Source organism: Polyodon spathula, chromosome 56, assembly GCF_017654505.1.
Source record: "Polyodon spathula isolate WHYD16114869_AA chromosome 56, ASM1765450v1, whole genome shotgun sequence".
Taxonomy (NCBI): Eukaryota; Metazoa; Chordata; class Actinopteri; order Acipenseriformes; family Polyodontidae; genus Polyodon; species Polyodon spathula.
Window position 1 is genome coordinate 776,389 of NC_054589.1, and position 17,707 is coordinate 794,095.

General features: G+C 39.0%; 1 protein-coding gene across 5 annotated transcripts in view; it reads right to left on the reverse strand.

Annotated features, from left to right (window-relative positions):
• Positions 1 to 17,707, reverse strand: part of LOC121307480 (potassium channel subfamily T member 1-like) — a 75,815-nt gene that overhangs the window by 52,531 nt on the left and 5,577 nt on the right. For all 5 annotated transcript variants that reach the window (XM_041239653.1, XM_041239652.1, XM_041239650.1 and 2 more), the window contains exon 2: positions 160 to 239. In XM_041239653.1, the coding sequence (XP_041095587.1) occupies positions 160 to 239 (80 nt within the window). The remainder of the gene's footprint in view (positions 1 to 159; positions 240 to 17,707) is intronic.

Sequence of the window (17,707 nt, forward strand, 5' to 3'; positions counted from 1 at the left end):
GACTTGGCAGCTTTAAAAGTTGCCATTTCTGCCACTGTGATCTGCCAATGGCTCTGCTAGGGTTCCTTCAGGGTCATACGCTGGTATGGTAAAGGAAGTGGTAAGGGTGATAATATGAATGCACAGTACAAAATCCAACAAACACAATGCAGTACTCACTTGATCTTTGGTTTTTAATGAAGAAAAGCTTCAGCCTCTCCTTGAAGGTATTTTCATTGACGTAAAACTCAACTTGCACCCTGAAAAGACCAACAAAAAGTATTCAGACACATGCCTGGTTATTCGTTCAAATTCGCACCTTTCTGAAGACTAACCTCATGATGGGTGTATATGGGTTACAGCAGACCCTCAACTCCAGACTCATTCATTGACCCCATCAGCCCACAATCTCATTTAGACAGCTCTTAAAAGGCTCAGTCATTCCAAAAGAATCCATGGAGCGTCTTGGTTAGTAACCGCTGACTCGGTTACTAAAATCAACAGATTTAACAAGTGCCTCAACCCGTTCTCACTGTACACTGACAATGTGTAACAATATGCATGGAGTAAAGGCTTTGATAAATCAGTTCCACTGAAATCTAACTGTACAGCACACCCTCTTAAATCCAGTTGGGAATGGACCCTGTTCAGATTTGTGATGCGTTTGGAGTATTGATTGATATTTCTGCACCACACTAAACATGCATGGTCTAGTCTTTGTTTTTGTGTTGGTAATACTCTCATTAATATCCCATCAAAAACCAGTAATACAAAAAATAAATAATGAGATAGATGTAAATGTTTTAATATGACGTTAAGCCCCCCAAAAAATCAAATGATGTACTATACGTTTCCAGATCATATTTGTAATATTGCTGGATATTTGTATTCACCTGGGTAGATATTTGGTTTCAAGCGGTATCACAAGCTTAGTTATTAACATCGGTTGTGTCTCTGTTTCTTATCAGGTGTGAAATGTTTTTAAACAATGAGGAACAAACTCAGATCCTTTGGATGTGTGGTGCAGACAGTCAATGGGTTTTGGCTGCCTGATTTAACAGTGATTATCCAAATTGGCATAATATATGATTGTGGCAGAGCACAGCTCTGCCCTTTAGAAATTGGCAGGGATGGGGTTAAATTCCCCTACCTGCCTGGGTTCATTGTGTTCAGGTGGCTGGGGTTGATAAGATGATTAACTTAATTCAAAATACAAAATAGAAATACACTAAACATTTTTTAGCATTACCAGTATTATCACTGGTCACCCTTCTGTTTTTTTTTTTTTTTTTTTGTATTCCTTGGTACTAGCTAATGTGTTGCAGTTTAAACTCACTCCAGTGGTCTAACAGCAATCAGACTACAGCAAAAGTACTAGGATGAAGCAATGTACAGATACCATTGTATTCAAAAGATTTCTAACTGCATTTATTAAAATAGTGTTGTGTTGTTTTTTTGTTTTTCGAACTTTTAGAGGTTTTCTGTGTGGAGGCTTCAGGCGGAGTTCTGGGGCTGCTCTTTTGTTCTGGTTGCGTGCAAAAGCAGAATCAGCCTTTACAGAAGAGCCAGCACCATCTGGTGCACAGCTGTGCACTGACTGTAATACAACAAATAAAAATGCTATCTTTTCACTAGAGGGCGCTAGCTCTTACTTTTCTAAAGACATTTTGCCGCAGTTTTATATACTGGAAGGTAGAGTCCTGCGCAGGTCTGAATTTTTTACGACCCACTTCCAACCCTGACCCGCTACTACAGGACCCGACCTGAACCCACTGCAACATCGTCTTCTTACCCACGACCCGACCCGAACCCGCAACCCACTGCAACACCTTCTTCTTACCCCTGACCCGACCTGCTATTACAGACCCGACCCGAACCCGCAATCCACTGCAATACCTTCTTATCCGCGACCCGACCCGCTCTGTTAAGACCTACAAACCGACCCAAACCCTCAAGTGTTTGTCCTTTACCTACTGCCTACGTCAACTGACTCTCACACAGAGATATCGCTACCATTCTCCACAGATTGAGTTTATACAATAGGCTATACAGCGTGGTAGCTTTCTCTAGTGGTCTGCATATATTTTAACACTGCAACATATTAACTATCGCTACTTTACTATAAAGCACCTGTCTCTTCCTTTCGTGCCGCCAGATGAAAGGGAGTTACACCTGTGCTTTCGCAGAGATGATGTACCAGTTTTGTGGCTGTCGTTCACAAAAACATAATGACAGGTTTTACAAGCAACAAATCCAGTGACATGTTTATTATTTTCATTCGCTATGATTCCAAAATAATTCCACACTTCTGATGTACTTCTCGAACTGCGTGATAAAAAACCCTCCGCGTAATAAATAGATCTTGCGACGTATCAGACAACATTGCTTAGTCAGCTCCTAATCGCCTCCTGCTTTAGCACAGCCAATACTGGTACATTTACCTTCTAATGTGTTATTTGTGAAAGAACAGAACACATTTTTGGCGATTCAATTGAGAAGCGATTTTTTTTTTTTTTTTTGACCCGCACCTGAATCGCAAACGGCAAAAAAAAAGTTCACATTCCGACCCAAACGCATACCGCTTTTGATTTAGGTGATCGAACTTGAAAGCACAATTTGTATTCTATCTCTGTGGGCACAGATTCGGTTTGCTGATTGGCTAGTGGAGGGCTACTAAACTGACAATGTGGCACAGTAGAAAAGACCTTGCTTACAGCTAAAAAAAAAAAAAAAAAAAAAAGGGTGCATATAATATTAAACAAACTGTTTTATAACTTATTAATGCATTTCCTTATTTTATTTATCTGTATGGCTTAATATTTAAGTTTTAACATGTTAACCAAGTTTAAGAATTTAAGTTAAAATAGAATGTAACATGAATACCTTTGTAGAACACACACGTGTTTGTACAGTAGTTCAAAGTAACATTGCAGTTAAAATGGAAGGATCTTTTTAGAATAAGTTTCATGTACAACCAGAAATATGAAATCAGGGGTCTCGAAGTGGTGTGCAGGGGGAGTAAGGGGAAGGCAGGTCTGCGCCCTGGCTGTGCAAAGCCAGTGATCCTCGCTGGGCAGTTCACAGTGTTGGACCGGGTTCCTGTAAAAGGACCCCACTGGCCAGATGCCTGCTGAGCTCAAAGCAGGGCTGGCCTTTGTTCTCCAGGGGCCAGTAGCTTGCTGACATCTACTGTTGAGCAGCTGGGTGTAAAAAGACCATTGCACAGTGACCTTCAGTTCTCCTGAGCTTTTTGTGGGAATAGCTGCCATGATGGAACATAACTGGACATAATTTAAATTGGGAAGAAAAACAAGGGTAAAATAATTGGGCAAACTGAGAACCTATAAATATTGAGATGATTTTCCGGCTTCACTATCAGAGAACGATGGTTGTTGTATTTTTTTATTTTAAACAGAGCACTGAGCCTGCCTGTTATGGTAGACTGCAGTTCACAAGGCAAAGCTTCCTTTATTGTGTGACTTCAGGTCTTTTAATCACCCAGTAATAGACTTGGATTTTTGACAAGCGAACTATTAAAGTTCTGAGGTATAAAATTTAAGATAAGAAATTTATAAGGTAGTTTTCCATTAAGATCAATATCTAGTACACATTATGAGTTATGAATGGCTTTTTTCTAGCAAGCTTGTATTAATTTTCTGCAACATTCTTCAAAGCTTGTCAACATCCAAGACACCAAACAGGAACCCTATTAAACTGCTGGTGTAATAGAAATTGTGAAACCTAATACAGTGGATGAATGTCAGCACAATTTAATGGATCAAATTGCATTTCTGGTACAAAAGTGCTAACTTTGCAGCGCAGAAACAGACACAGAATTATAGAATTCTGGTGCATGCTCCAGTCGGCATCTTTATTATCTTTATCAGGTTTGAGAGGTTTCTCCTCACCCCATTGCAGTGATTCCCTGCTAGACATTAAAATGCTTGCTGTGAATATTTTGTATGATTTGATAATCCTGGTGACTTAATATGAGAAAGCAGCAGAGCACCCTGTAATTATAGGCAGCCAGTGGGAGGTGTAACCTTTCAAAGCTATCACTGCTTTGTGCTGCTACACCACCCACGTAACTGCACCTGGAGGTCCCCGATTATGAACGGGGAAATCCTTTGCTCTTTCTAGCTCTGTATTAGCTAAGTGGTTTCCGAATCGTAAATGTCCAATGGGAAATACACCACAGAACCTTTAAATGGTCCTACACTTCCAATCACTATAAAGGCCTCAAATGTGTAGTGGGAGATTTTTATTTGGGTCATAGTGTTCCTTATGGCTTGTTCAGCACTCTACCTCAGCTTGACACAGCCCACTTCAGATGAGACATAAAACCGAGGTCCTATTGTAAGTGACTTTGCAGCAGCCGCTGTGATGCATAGTTCACCCCCTAATCTCTGTGACACATTAATAAGATGCTGTTAATATCCGTGCTGGCTGCATCATATTTTAAAAATCTAAGCTGTGGAATGATATCCCCTTGTCATATGCTTGAGGGTTCAGCATTTCCTGTACTGAGATCCCACAGTATTATCACTTCTCCGTTCCGAAATTCAGGAGAAAGCTAATTTGGTTCAAAAGTATAGCAAATATTACTGAAAATGACTGTGATATCACTGGGTTTACTACAGTAAATTGTTTTAAATAAATACACACAAATACTGTATGAACATGCATTGCAGGTTTCTGCTAACTGTAAGCACTGATATGCCTTTGTGCTTGTTTACAATCGTTTTCTATATGTGAAGTGAGAATAAGGTCCTGAATACAGCACAGGATCTGTAACAGCAGGAATGGTAAATGTCAACACTACATTTAAAAAAGAACTGTGAAGGTTTAATTGGAGAGCGGTTTACTGCGAGCATGGTTTCAATTATGTAGTCGTCTTTCCTTTTAATGCAGTACATGCTTATGGTTACATAAAGCTAGAATTACTCTAGTTTTCCTGGAACAAATGCATTAACTTAAACCCAGCCACACAAACAGACAAACACACATACGCACATACTACCTTAAACCACTATCTAGCAACACCACCTTAAATCAATATCTTACTTCACCATGCATATAAGGGGTGTGGAGAAATAACATTCATTATGGCAAATGTAACATACTTTAATACAAGCACGAATCAATAACGATCCTCTGTAAAGATCCCAAACTAAACGAGTAATGTATATTAATATTAAACACCTTTATAGAAAATTCTCTCCGATACATTATCTTCATGTATGGTACCCACTGGCTAGAAACGAGTCAGCGGATGTCTGTTTGAGCCAGAGGAAGGCCATAAAAAGACAGCACCACATGGCACACAGGGATCGCTGCCAGATTCTTGGAATTAGCTGCTTCTTATTCAACCCCATGCTGCAAGGATAACCAATAGAGGATTCTTGAAGACAGTACAATCAGCACAACATGTTGTATTCCTATCTCACAGTATCCACATTCTGTACTTCTAGAACTAACCAGTAGAGGTCGCTGTGGCAACCCAATCCAGGCCATTTTTATCCATTTCTTCTATAACTTCAAAAACCCAATCATGTATTCTGATTGCATGGCAATGAAGGGAAGCTCATACTGAACTGTGCTCTGCTGCAAAGAAATGGCAGAAAACCAATCTCCCTGCTGCTTTGGAACTCTATCACTCGCTCCTCTTTTCCTTCTCCTCTTAATGCTCCTACTTCCACTCTATCATTAGGTCTTCCACTAGCAATCCCCATAAATTTTTCCCTACCTTCTCCTCCTCCCTCCTTAGCCCTCCCTTTCTTCCACCTTCCTCTATCTCAGCTAATGACTTTGCCTCCTTCTCCTCCAAAATCAATGACATCCGCAAACTCTTCACTACCTCGCCTCCTTCTCCATCCACTCCCTGTCCTCTGCTCATCCACTCCCAAGAATAACGGCATCAAAATCAACAGCAACCAAATGCTCAACATACAAACTGCCAGCATGTTTATTTATTTATTTATTTAATTGTTTAAAAACTGCATATATCTTCTTACAAAAACAAACACAGCAGATGAAGAGAGTATTGTTGCATATCAAATCCAATTTTACAGACAGTGCTGCTGGAGAAGGCAATGTTGCGAGTCGGCAATTAATTACCCTGCTTCATGAACTTCTGCAGTGTGTGAAGGAGTGTCACAATCTCCCACTTTCAATATAAAGTGCCTATGACAGGGAAATGGTACTGCCACTATATTACAATGTACGAAATCAGAGCCGTCTAATATTCTAATCTTAATAAGCCATGCTTTTGACCAGGGAGTTCATGCAATATGGAATCTAGCCAAATGCAATTCAAACTATCTATAGAGGCTAGCAGTGTATGATAAAAGAAAGGTGAAGATTCAGGCAAAATCATGGCTGAGTTCTCTCATAGATTGTGACAGACAGACACGATCAGCAGACAAGGGCACACATTTTTAAACATGGACTCTAAAGGTTTACAAGAACTAAAAAACTTTCTAAATAGTAAGAAAGAAACTGTCCTCACTGTACATCCAACCCTGAGTGAGTGAAACACTGCATCTTTTATACAGTGTACAGAGACTCGACTGATAATCAATCATTCAATTGGAATCTCGGTACATCTGCATGTGAACTAATTGTGCTCCCCGTGTTTCCACACTAATAAACTCCCAAGGAGCTATACAGTATATAGGCCTGTACTAAATCATTGAAAGCAAATATATAGAAATGTTATAAAAAATATTATATTTCTGTTCATTCATATTTTTTTAATAAAATGGCAGTTCCATTGGTAGGTCTCTTCAGAAATGACTAAAGACAAGTTTCAGGGTAGTAATGTAATGCTCAATAAAACTGTATGTTTAAACTCTTAATGATGAAGACCCCGAAATTACATAGCAAAGCTGCTCTGCAGAAAGTGGTGGAGGTCTGGAGCATGAAATAAATCCTAAACGACAGGAGGCCTGCAAGCTGTCTCAAGTGAGTTAGATGTGAACCATCAGAGCAGAAAGCAGGTGCTTGGCTGAGGGGATGAGTAAAGGACCCAGCCTGCAGACAATACCAGGTGCCTCCTGTTCAATGAGAAGTTCAGTCTGGGGCTGCGAGGAACTGGGGCTCAGTTGATTTCACTGTAGCCAGGTTCGGGTCTAATTTTAGTAGAGGTCGTCTCTCAACCACATTTCAATAATATCTTCCATCCAAACAAGTCTCTCAAAAGAGGACAGGGATTGGACACATTGGTTCCTTCCAGTTTGGAATGAGTACATCACAAGGGTTCACTCCAATTTCTAAAGTCAGTAAGCACCAGCACAATATAGTGCACAACAAGGTATTGCAGGAAAGGAAATATGGTCCAAAGTGACAGGTCACTACTATAGATGGCTCTATTACTTGTGCGGCCTGCATTACAAAAACTGTATGTTACTGCAACTGAAGAGGAGTGAAAGCACCTTAACACATACTGCATCAATCCATCTTCATCTAAACGTTTCTCAAAGAATGGAAGTTCAGTTGAAGTTGAGCATAGTAACTAGCACCACTATCTAAAGCACCATTACTTGGAGTTCATACACAAACAACTTTAGCAAACCTAGTTGTGGTCTGTTAGAAATTAACTGAGAAAGCGTTGTGAATCACTGTTTTTTCCCACTTGAATAAGCCCCAGAAGATAGCACTCACCACACCCTGTCACAAAAAATTGAAAAAAAAGATTACCAGAACCATCCAAAACATTTGAAACATCTTGCACACTCAGCAATGAATCATTGTTGCCTTGGCAACCTATGTTGGTTCAACTACACCCTATTGACAGTGATATGCAGACGTTTCTATTCTTACACACAGTACATAACTACAAGTGTGCTTCCTCTTCTACAAGATATATCACATTTCGTTGTGTCAGGTTTAAAAACTAGGATTCTGTTGTCTGTGACATTTTCTTAATGATCGGTTTACAGCAGTCCATGGTGGTCCAATTTCAATCCTTACCTTGGTCAGCTAAAGTGTAGTCTTTCAGGATGCTCAAGTCCCATTGCTAACTGCCAAGAAAGACAGGAGTTCGGATACAATCTTATGGGACTAATTGGAGAAAATGAGCTCTTATCAATAATAAATATCCCTCTTTAACACATTAAACCCGCTCCCATGCAGCCTCACGTTAAGGCTCAGATTATGTTGATATGTCCACTTAACCCCTTAAAACTCTTATCTAAGCTTTCACCATGGATTGCTGTCATTATCACAATGAGGTGCAATTATATTTGTTTTTCAGAGGGCACATAATGTCACTCAATTAAAGCTGGTCGCCATGCACCAGTAATTCAGAGATCTCTGTAATTCACGTCAACTAAATAGCACTCAAAACACGGCCTGATAGAACGTTCCCTATAATTGGAACTCTTGTAACCATGGAAAACCATGTTCTATCTGTTGTTTTACTGTACGTATGGTTTTGACCAGTACCTCCAGTAGAGCCAGTTTTTTGATAAAATTTTGATGCTGTACTTAAATCTTTCCTTGCAGTGCAATGCTTTAAGTCAACTTTCTGAGAACCCCACCTGACCTCATAATGTTTCCAACAGTATGTGCTGTTTATACTGTGAGTGTATAGGTAAGACATGGTCCTATTACCTGCAGCACAGGAAATTAAATAGGAAACCAATATAACTTTGTAGACAGAAAAGGCACACCTACATAGCAATCAAAAGACCATGGTGCTCCCACATTGAGTTACAGTAGTTCTCTAAATCTGCCTCTACCAAGCTCTGCTCTTGATTTGAGCTTGTCTGGAGTGCTGACACTGAACTGCCTTCTTCATTCCATCTGAATCACTTGACAATGCAACTTTACAAATCTGCTAACCCCACAGAGTCCAAACATCACAACGATACTTGATTTGAACAGAGTGAGAAAAGTGGTTGGTCCCGACACTTAGGAATCTCCAGAGAAGTTCAAAACCAAATAAAGGCAGATTTAGAGAAAATGGTAACTCAAGATTGAAGCAACAAATGGGCCCTATTCACAAAGCTTCGACTCACATCCATTACTGTTCACTGTCAGCCTGTACATTGCGATCACCACTTGCCTTTGACGCAAATGTGATCAATCAATTGCTCTTAATCAATTGTCCACCCAAAGCAGGAAAGCATTAACTTATACCCTCCTACTCTGGCCTTTTTCGTAAATGCGATGAGCGTCAAGGAAAATTAGAAACTGCATGCGCCTGGATCTTCAGAAGGATACAGCAAGCAGGGTCAAGCAACAGGCAATGCATGTACAACTAAAACTGCAACTGAAAGCCAAATTTATGTATCAAATAAAACTGTATTTGTTTTAATGTAGTATTTTATTTTTAATGTAGAGTGAGGGCACTTGAGTACGTGCTTCATTTTTCAATATTCTTCTGTCCCCAAAAAGTGTTTCATGCCCTTGACGTTAACAGAACAGGAAGCTGCAACAAAGTGTGGTCTACTGCAGATTCAATTATTCAATTATTAATGATTCAAGAGCATAAACAGGGTGCTTGGGCTTGTTACAGGAGGTTTCCAGTTCAATCCCAGCTCAGCCACTGACTCACTGTTTGTGACCCTGAACAAGTCACTTAACCTCCTTGTGCTCCATCCTTCGGATGAGACGGGAAACTGAGATCCTATTGGAAGTGCCTCTGCTGCAGCAGTTGCTATGCATAGTTCACCCCCTAGTCCTTAAGTCGCTTTGGATAAAAGTGTCTGCAAATGACTACATAATAATAATAATAATAATAATAAAAAACCCAGAAAAAACAGGGGTATCCATATATAAATTGACATTTCTGGGGGTATGATTACTATCAAGCAAGTATGTGTTTTGGGTGAGGACAGGGTCATGTTAAAAAGAATAGATGCCTAGACACTCTTCGACATGAGTTTATCGTGGGACGGCATTTAAAATAAATACATCAATAAAAGATTTTAATTTGGTAATACCAACAGTGAAATCTTCAGCCAGTCTGTATAAAAACAATTATTTGCTCGTTCCAATATCACCAAAGATCACCAGTTTTTGGATAATTCCTTCACCTACCGACAATAGTTTCCTGATAATATAATGAAGGGGCTCCAGCATCATCTGCTTTGCAGGCCTGTTTCTCATCTATGAAAGTGATTCACAGACCGTTGCCATTTGTACCAGTGTCTGCTGTATCTTGTATGGTTCACATCACAGAAATATATTTGTATCCCGGTTGTTATATTTTTTTATTCAATGTTTGAGAAAACGTTTCCCAACTTGTGCCTTGTGAAGATGCGGTAGTATCTGCATTACAGAAGAAGCATTGGTCTTTATCTTTTTATTGTATCCAGACCATGTTCCCTCCTGCAACAAATGCTGGTTCTCTGATTGAAATGAGCGGCATCTTGTGGGAACAGAAAACCAGCATTGCAGCATGAGGGAGCAAGATCAGGATACACTGCAATGTTATAAAAGAGCCATTTTGTTTCGCCAGGCGAACGCTCCCTAGTAAAGCTGAGAAATATATTCTCTGTGTGATACGACACATGATGGGTGCATATCTGTGAAACGGACAACACAGGACAGAGCAAAGGAAAAGTAACACACTGCTTGTAAACACGGCAGGGAGTTCTGGAACACTAAATGGCGGTTCAAACTGGTTTGATCTCAGCCTGCTGTTGATGGAAAGACCCATTTCAAATTGTTATCAAGTCAGTCCCTGTGCCAGAGGCATAACCACAGGTACACCTTTCAACACAGTGGGTTTTTTATTTTTAATTTCTAAAAGGCAGAAACTTCCTCGTGTATTTTTAAAACATTCTGCTGTGCTGCACCTGATTTCAAAGCAAAGCGTCCCTTATTCCTTTTGACAGACTGGGAATAAAAAGCACAGTGGAAGAAAGTCACGGAGAGACGCCACTGCAATTCTGAGACCAAGGCAGTTAGAGGGGTGAGATCTAACTTATTACAGAGTTTAAAGTGATTTGAGGTAACACAGCAAATCCAAAAATGTTACCCAATGACCTGCAGCCAACGACATGCTGCAAATCCAAAAATGTGGTGCAAAATGACCTAGGAAGTAAAAAAGTAACTTCCTTTAACTTAGTGTAGCAGGGGTTTTCAACCAGGGGTACCTCTAAGGGTCACAGGGGATGCACAGGATGACTCAGAAATGCACAAATACAAATGAAAGTGAACCGCAGATGAAACAAAAACACAGAATCTATCAAGTGCCTTATAGAAAGCGAATACGAGTGTTTCCAAAGAGATTCCTTAATTCTGTGCATCCAAAGCCATGTAATTAAGTTTTAAAAAAGAAGCCTACTGTTTGGTATTCTGTGTTAAACCAGCAGTTTGTCAGTCCCAGACTGCTGTGAAAACGTATATATTAAATAAATAGGAGGGAAAAAAAGTGTTAATCAGATTATTCTGCCTTTACTACAACTGTGGTACCATACCGTTTTCGCTCACTGAAAAGGGTACTTCAGCTGAAACCTCCCAACAGAAGGTGCACAGTGTCAAATAAAAGGTTGAAAACCCCAGTAGTGTAGCTGTTCAAAACAATTGTGTCATACCCTTCACAAGAGAACCTTATTCGAAATCTACCTTGATGTTAAATCAAGAAATTAATTAAACCACATCAATTAGTGCTTACATTTGCATTGACTTGTATAGCATTGATTTCTTCCAACTGCTTACCGGCACTGAATCTTGCTTTGTTAAGATACAGATTGTGGTCTGTCACATGATCAACTGTGCTGCATATAAAGCCCTAAGCAATTAGCTGCCAATAGTAAGCCATAAAACGATAGAAGCAAACATGTATTTAAATTTGAAATAGTCATGATATTAATACATCAGCTATTGCACGTAGCTTGAACATACTTACAACAGAATAAACAAGAGCTAGCAAACACTTTAAAGTCCATTTTAATGTTTGTATTAACATTATTACTTGGCCGCCTCTTTGTTGTGCTGACAATCTTTTATGTTCGTCACATTTTTTTTAAGGTTAGTTAATGGTATGCAAATGTTAAATACAGACTGCAGCATCCTGGCACTTGTGGTGTAGGTCACATGATATCATTCCAGCTAGACCATAGAAGCAGCAGTAACTTTTTATCTATTGTTTGAAAAAGAGGACCAGTTATAATATTGCTGCTGCAAACTAGAGGCAAGACAATGGCTTTTAAACCAGATTACATGAAACAAAGTTTGATACAACATGGCTAGACTTGTGATCAAAGTAGATCAAAGTTGTTGTCCTTACCATATTCTCTCAGATAACACTCACAACAGTACTACACTTTCCAGAATGCATTGGGGTGGGAGTTGAAAAGCCTGAACTGTCCCAAACTGGCCTAGTGTACATGAGCCATCGGGTAACCCTAACTATATTAACCCCAGGAAGAAAAAGATATACTACATGTGCAGCTTCCCCCGTTTTAAAAGCAAGCATACATGCATGTTCTAACTTACTGTGCATTAGTGGAATCCATGCTGTACTCTACAGAATACAGCCTAGACACCCTAGAGACAGAATATATGAACAGAAGACAGTAAATATTGTTAGGGGAACATTATTAGTAAACAGCATTCAATTTGCATGATTTGTTTCTAATACATTTGCTTATACTGGATTTTGCATTAATGTCGCCTATGTGTTTTTTTTCTGTGCACTGTCATGCAAACCAAGGGGTAGTTTTGCAGCACCTTTCCTCAGCGTTTTGCAAAAGATTACAAAAATACACAAGGTTCAGAATGCTATGTGGCAGCAACAGTAATCCTGTTTACTGGCCACCGTCAATCTCAAGGAAATAGGGGTTGCCATGGACAGAAAATTTGAAACATTGTGTATCTGAGACTTTGAGTTATAATCACCTGCTAATGGAGCCCCTGCTACAAGCACTCTTCGAAGCCTGGAAGATTTGATGTCTTACTCGTCATGACTGAACCAGATAGGGAGATGCAGCTTTTATATATCAACTATCCAGGTAAATGACAGCCCAATTGCACAGGATTGTGTGTTATGTATAGCTGGTGTTTTAAATCCTTCATTTCATTTGGTCAGTGGGAGGATATTGATATTTTCCTTTAAGAAGGAGGTGCTGATAATTTGATACCGGTGCTAGTCCGTGTGTTAGATTTGGTCTGAGCACTAAAGTTAATCTATCAATGTTATAAATATCGGAAAACTAGGGAATTTTTTCATTGTTGTTGCACCACACAGTCATGTTCAATTCCATTCTAAATATAATATACATTCTTCTACCCTTTTGTGCACCCTATTTTGTCCAACCCTGTTAGCTTTCCAGTTTGTTTACATGATCGTAATGGCCTTTTTCACCCGCTAGCACACAAGCTTCCTCCTTGAACTTACAGTTCTTGTTACACCTGCAGCAGCAGGGACTTAAAAATGTCAACTACTATACAAACTCGAAGCAAAAGAAAAATACAGACGAAAAACAGTGTTTGCCATTCTGATAACAACTAGTCTTGGCTAGACATTTGTGTCTGATATTTGGCTTCCCTCTAGGCAGCAGTTTGCAGCATTACACAGATACAGTAGTGCAGATAATCTTGCTAAAGCTGAGAAAGGGATGTTAAATTACAGATTTTTTCTGATAACGGTCATTAAATGTTAATGACAGCTACTGACAAAATCTCTCAAGAGAAGTGCCAACATCGGTCATAATTAGGACATCTATATCTATATCTGTATGGGCCGAGATTTAAAATATGATCTTAAACATGAAACCAATGAACTTTGCAATGAACTTGATGCACAGCACTGCGGATAATGCATAGTTAGATTGCACAGATGAATATACTATAAGACTCACATTATCCAATATCAATCAGCAATATGGTTCCCTGGACAGAATTGAATTTTACACTCCTGGTCAGTGGGCTTTTGTGAAGATGAAGTACTGTGACAGCATTTCCTCTGGTTGGGTTATATAATAAAGAATACTTCAGACTGGTCGGAAGTAACCCCCAGTACCATTTCAAAACATACACCAGAAACATAACGCAAAGTGATGAACAAACACCTTGAGCATGTTGAAGAGATCTTGATATATACCTCCAAAAACAGGAATTACAGGCTGGAGTAGATGCTTTGAAAATATGGCCCTAAAATGCTTAGTCAGTAACTCAAAAATAAAAATCCTAAACTGTTTAGTATTTTCGAGAACTTTTAACCAAAAATCTACTGCTTTATGAGGCTATTCTATGGATTATTAATGTATAGCATGCATAACAAACCACAATTGATATACATAAACAATTACAGTATACATGAATTGAAAACGTTCATGACCATTTACACAAAAGGTTTAAATGTTTATGCGGTGAGGGAACATAATCAGATATTCTAAAATCAGGGGTCATATAATATTGCCCTATTTAAAAACCCTTCAGCATGAATGCTAATTTAGTCAGAAAAAAGCACACTTGGATGCAACTCTCCATAATCTTCTACAGAGGCTTGCATTACAGTGAACAAAATGTGGCCCTCATTCTCCCACTCCCTATTGACAGTAAATAGATATTCCTAACCACAGACTGTGTGTATTAACTATTAACATATAAATCACTGAACTAAATCAACAAAATAAAACTCAATCATCTATCACAACATGTTTCTTCCCCAGTGGCAGTTTGGTTAATGAAATTACTGAGGAGGAACAGGGCTTGTATTAGGCCTACCAACAGAATAGATGGTCAGTGTTGGCATGTACGTTTCTCCAGTCAAGCTCAAAGCCAGGTAAGATTTAGAGAAAAAGGATAAGAACTTCATATTGAAGAAATGTAAAAAAAAAAAAAAAAAAAAAAACACCTTAACATGACATTTAAAGCTACTTAATCTTAAATATTAAATCCTATTCAATCATTAAAAGTGAACAAGTATGCGTCCTACTTGTTCTGCACTTATCTCTAAAGAAATTCTGGGTTGTTAAATAAGCCAGGCTAATCATTTAATTGGGCAAGGGGAAAGCTCTTTAAAACGGTCTTCCTTCTATTGTGGGAGAGAGCAGTGGCATGGCATAATATCAAAAGCCAGCACGCAAAAAGCAGACAGTGGGGAAAACAATAAAAGGTTGTACGACATCATTAAATCATGGCTATGGCGCAAAACAAAGGATAAGCTGACAAACAAATACCGTAGATAGAACTGTGTAAAAAAAGTGTGAACATGCTCAGCTTGACTGTCACTTCTCATTTCCTTGCTACTCTGCTCTCTTCACAGTAGCAAAAGCACAGATTTTTTTTTTCTATATTCATATCCATAATTAATGTGTACCAAGATAACCTGAGCAGATACAGCTGCACTAAATGAAATGTGGAATATTTCCAGAACTTCAAGGCAAACAACAACAACACAAATGGATGTGCAGTTTTGCATGTTCTTTTTGCACAGCACACAGAAGCAGTATATACAGTATCTGTGCTGCTTTCATATATTTGGTTAACAAAAGCAAAATATGCAAAAAGGTTTTTCCACAGCAGTTGAAACAGTCTGAGGTACAATGAAACTACAAAATAAGAAATTAAGTCATGTAGACAAGATACTGTGTTGAAATACACAGTGACCTACATCCACAGTATGCTCACGTAAAAATGCAAGAGAGACAGACATACACTTTCCATGTAGTTTCTCATTAAGTTGTGCTTGAATGTCCTTACAAGTCAATCACAACTGCTAGAATAATGCAAAACTATCTACAATATGGATGGATTGCTACAACACAAGCTTATGCCTGGCAGAAAACACCCCACTTATAAATGAATAAGTCATGAAGGGCAGAAGATTCTCACAAAACTCACAAAACCAGGTGCCCAAAGACAACATACTCAAGCAAACACACAAACAAAAAGATTGACAACCTTGCCAAGCCGAAGTGAAACTGTCATATTACTCTAAACAATTCTCTCAGTTAAACATTCAAGTTTGACTTGGTTATGGTTATATAATTTATTGTCATCCTAGATATGTACCTAAATCCTTCATAATCCTGTCAGGCTATTTGAACAACTATAAGTTACTGATTTGATCTTCTATGTATGGGTGTTCGAAATAGTATTTGCCATCCAAGGCGACTATTTATAATGGGCAGAATTTATTCAACTAAAGGAGAAGTTTACATGTTGGCAGTCTTAGTAGACAACCAAATGCTGGGGTACCAACATTCGTAACAGTACATGCCTGTCACACTGCAGAGGATACAATGATGGGGTACAACATCAGCAACAGTGAATGCCTGTCACACTGCAGAGGATACAATGCTGGGGTACCCACATCAGCAACAGTGAAAGGGAGAATGGAGCTGGAAGTGTAGCAGGGAAGCAACTATGTCAGTACATCAGGTGTAATTAAAATCTACAGTCGTATTTGAATGGCCATTTTCCAGCTTGTCAGTGTCCACTGTTAACTCATCCCGTGTTCTGCACAGGTAAGCACCTGATTCGCTGCTGTTGGTCCAAATGCTGCGCTGCTATAGGCTCAGAATGTGCTCTGCAGCCCACCTCTCATGTGGCTCAGACTCCAGGGACTGCCCCCTGTATTATCCAATAAGCTCACTCGCTTCAATTCTCTGACATTGTCCGCAGGTGGAAGGGTATAGGATGAATCATAAAACAAGGTAAATCAGGGTTTGAAATAAAATAAAACATTTTAACACAGACAGTACCCCTTTACTCTCTGGTTAATGGTTAAACAGGACCCCATATAGTTCTACATAGGCAGTATATATCATATAAGTAACACTCCTTATAATGTTACTGTGGTACACCATGCAGTAAAGCATGTACATGAAAAGCAAATACATAACTACAGTTATATGACTTAAAACTGTGACTGTTATGCCCTGCAACAATTTTACACACACCGAGTAATCCTGAATAAATAAACCCCAAAGACAGAAAATAATGCTGTCAAAGAGCTTACAAAGATCAGGAAAGAGTGCAGGAACACCATAACAATTCAGAGCATTGTTTATATGCTGAATGATTAATAGAAAAAATACAATAATTGGAAATGCTGCAAGTATGAGAACGGAAGACAAATAGGAATCAGAAGAGGTTGTTTTGACCATTAAGGTTAATTCCCTTGCTAGCAGGAAATGTATCAGGAAATAACAAATAAAAAGGCCAGCTTGTGCATATATTGACCTATTGCTGAAATAAAGCAGTGTGATCAGGATGGGAGTGGTTTAGTTTATTGATTGAGTTATTGTTCCCACAAATGTCTGTGTTTATATATATATATATATATATATATATATATATATATATATATATATATATATATATATATATATAAAACAAAAACAAACCACCCCTCTACCAGCAGTGGTATCAGGGAGTAATATGGCAAGCTTGCAAAAAGCTTGCAACATACAAATTGTAATCCCACGTCTCTGGCGCACACAATTGTGCTCTTCAAAATCCGGGATCATGGTGCATCTAAGTGCTGGGCAGTGAAGGTAGTGTTCAGGGGTTAGTGCTGGCTTGGTAGAGGCAGCTCCTGCTTCCTTGTCCTCCTCTGCGAACAATCAAACAAAAGCACCTACCAAAAAAAAACGAAAGGCTCTAGCATTATGTTAGGTTTTCAGCGCAAAAGGCCGTACTTACGTAGCTGCGTCCCCTTTGTTATTAATCTTTTGTAGCACGTATGCAATGACACATTAAGGATACAATATAATATGTAGCACCATATGCAGGGCACTATATGAACTGTATCACGATATATGTT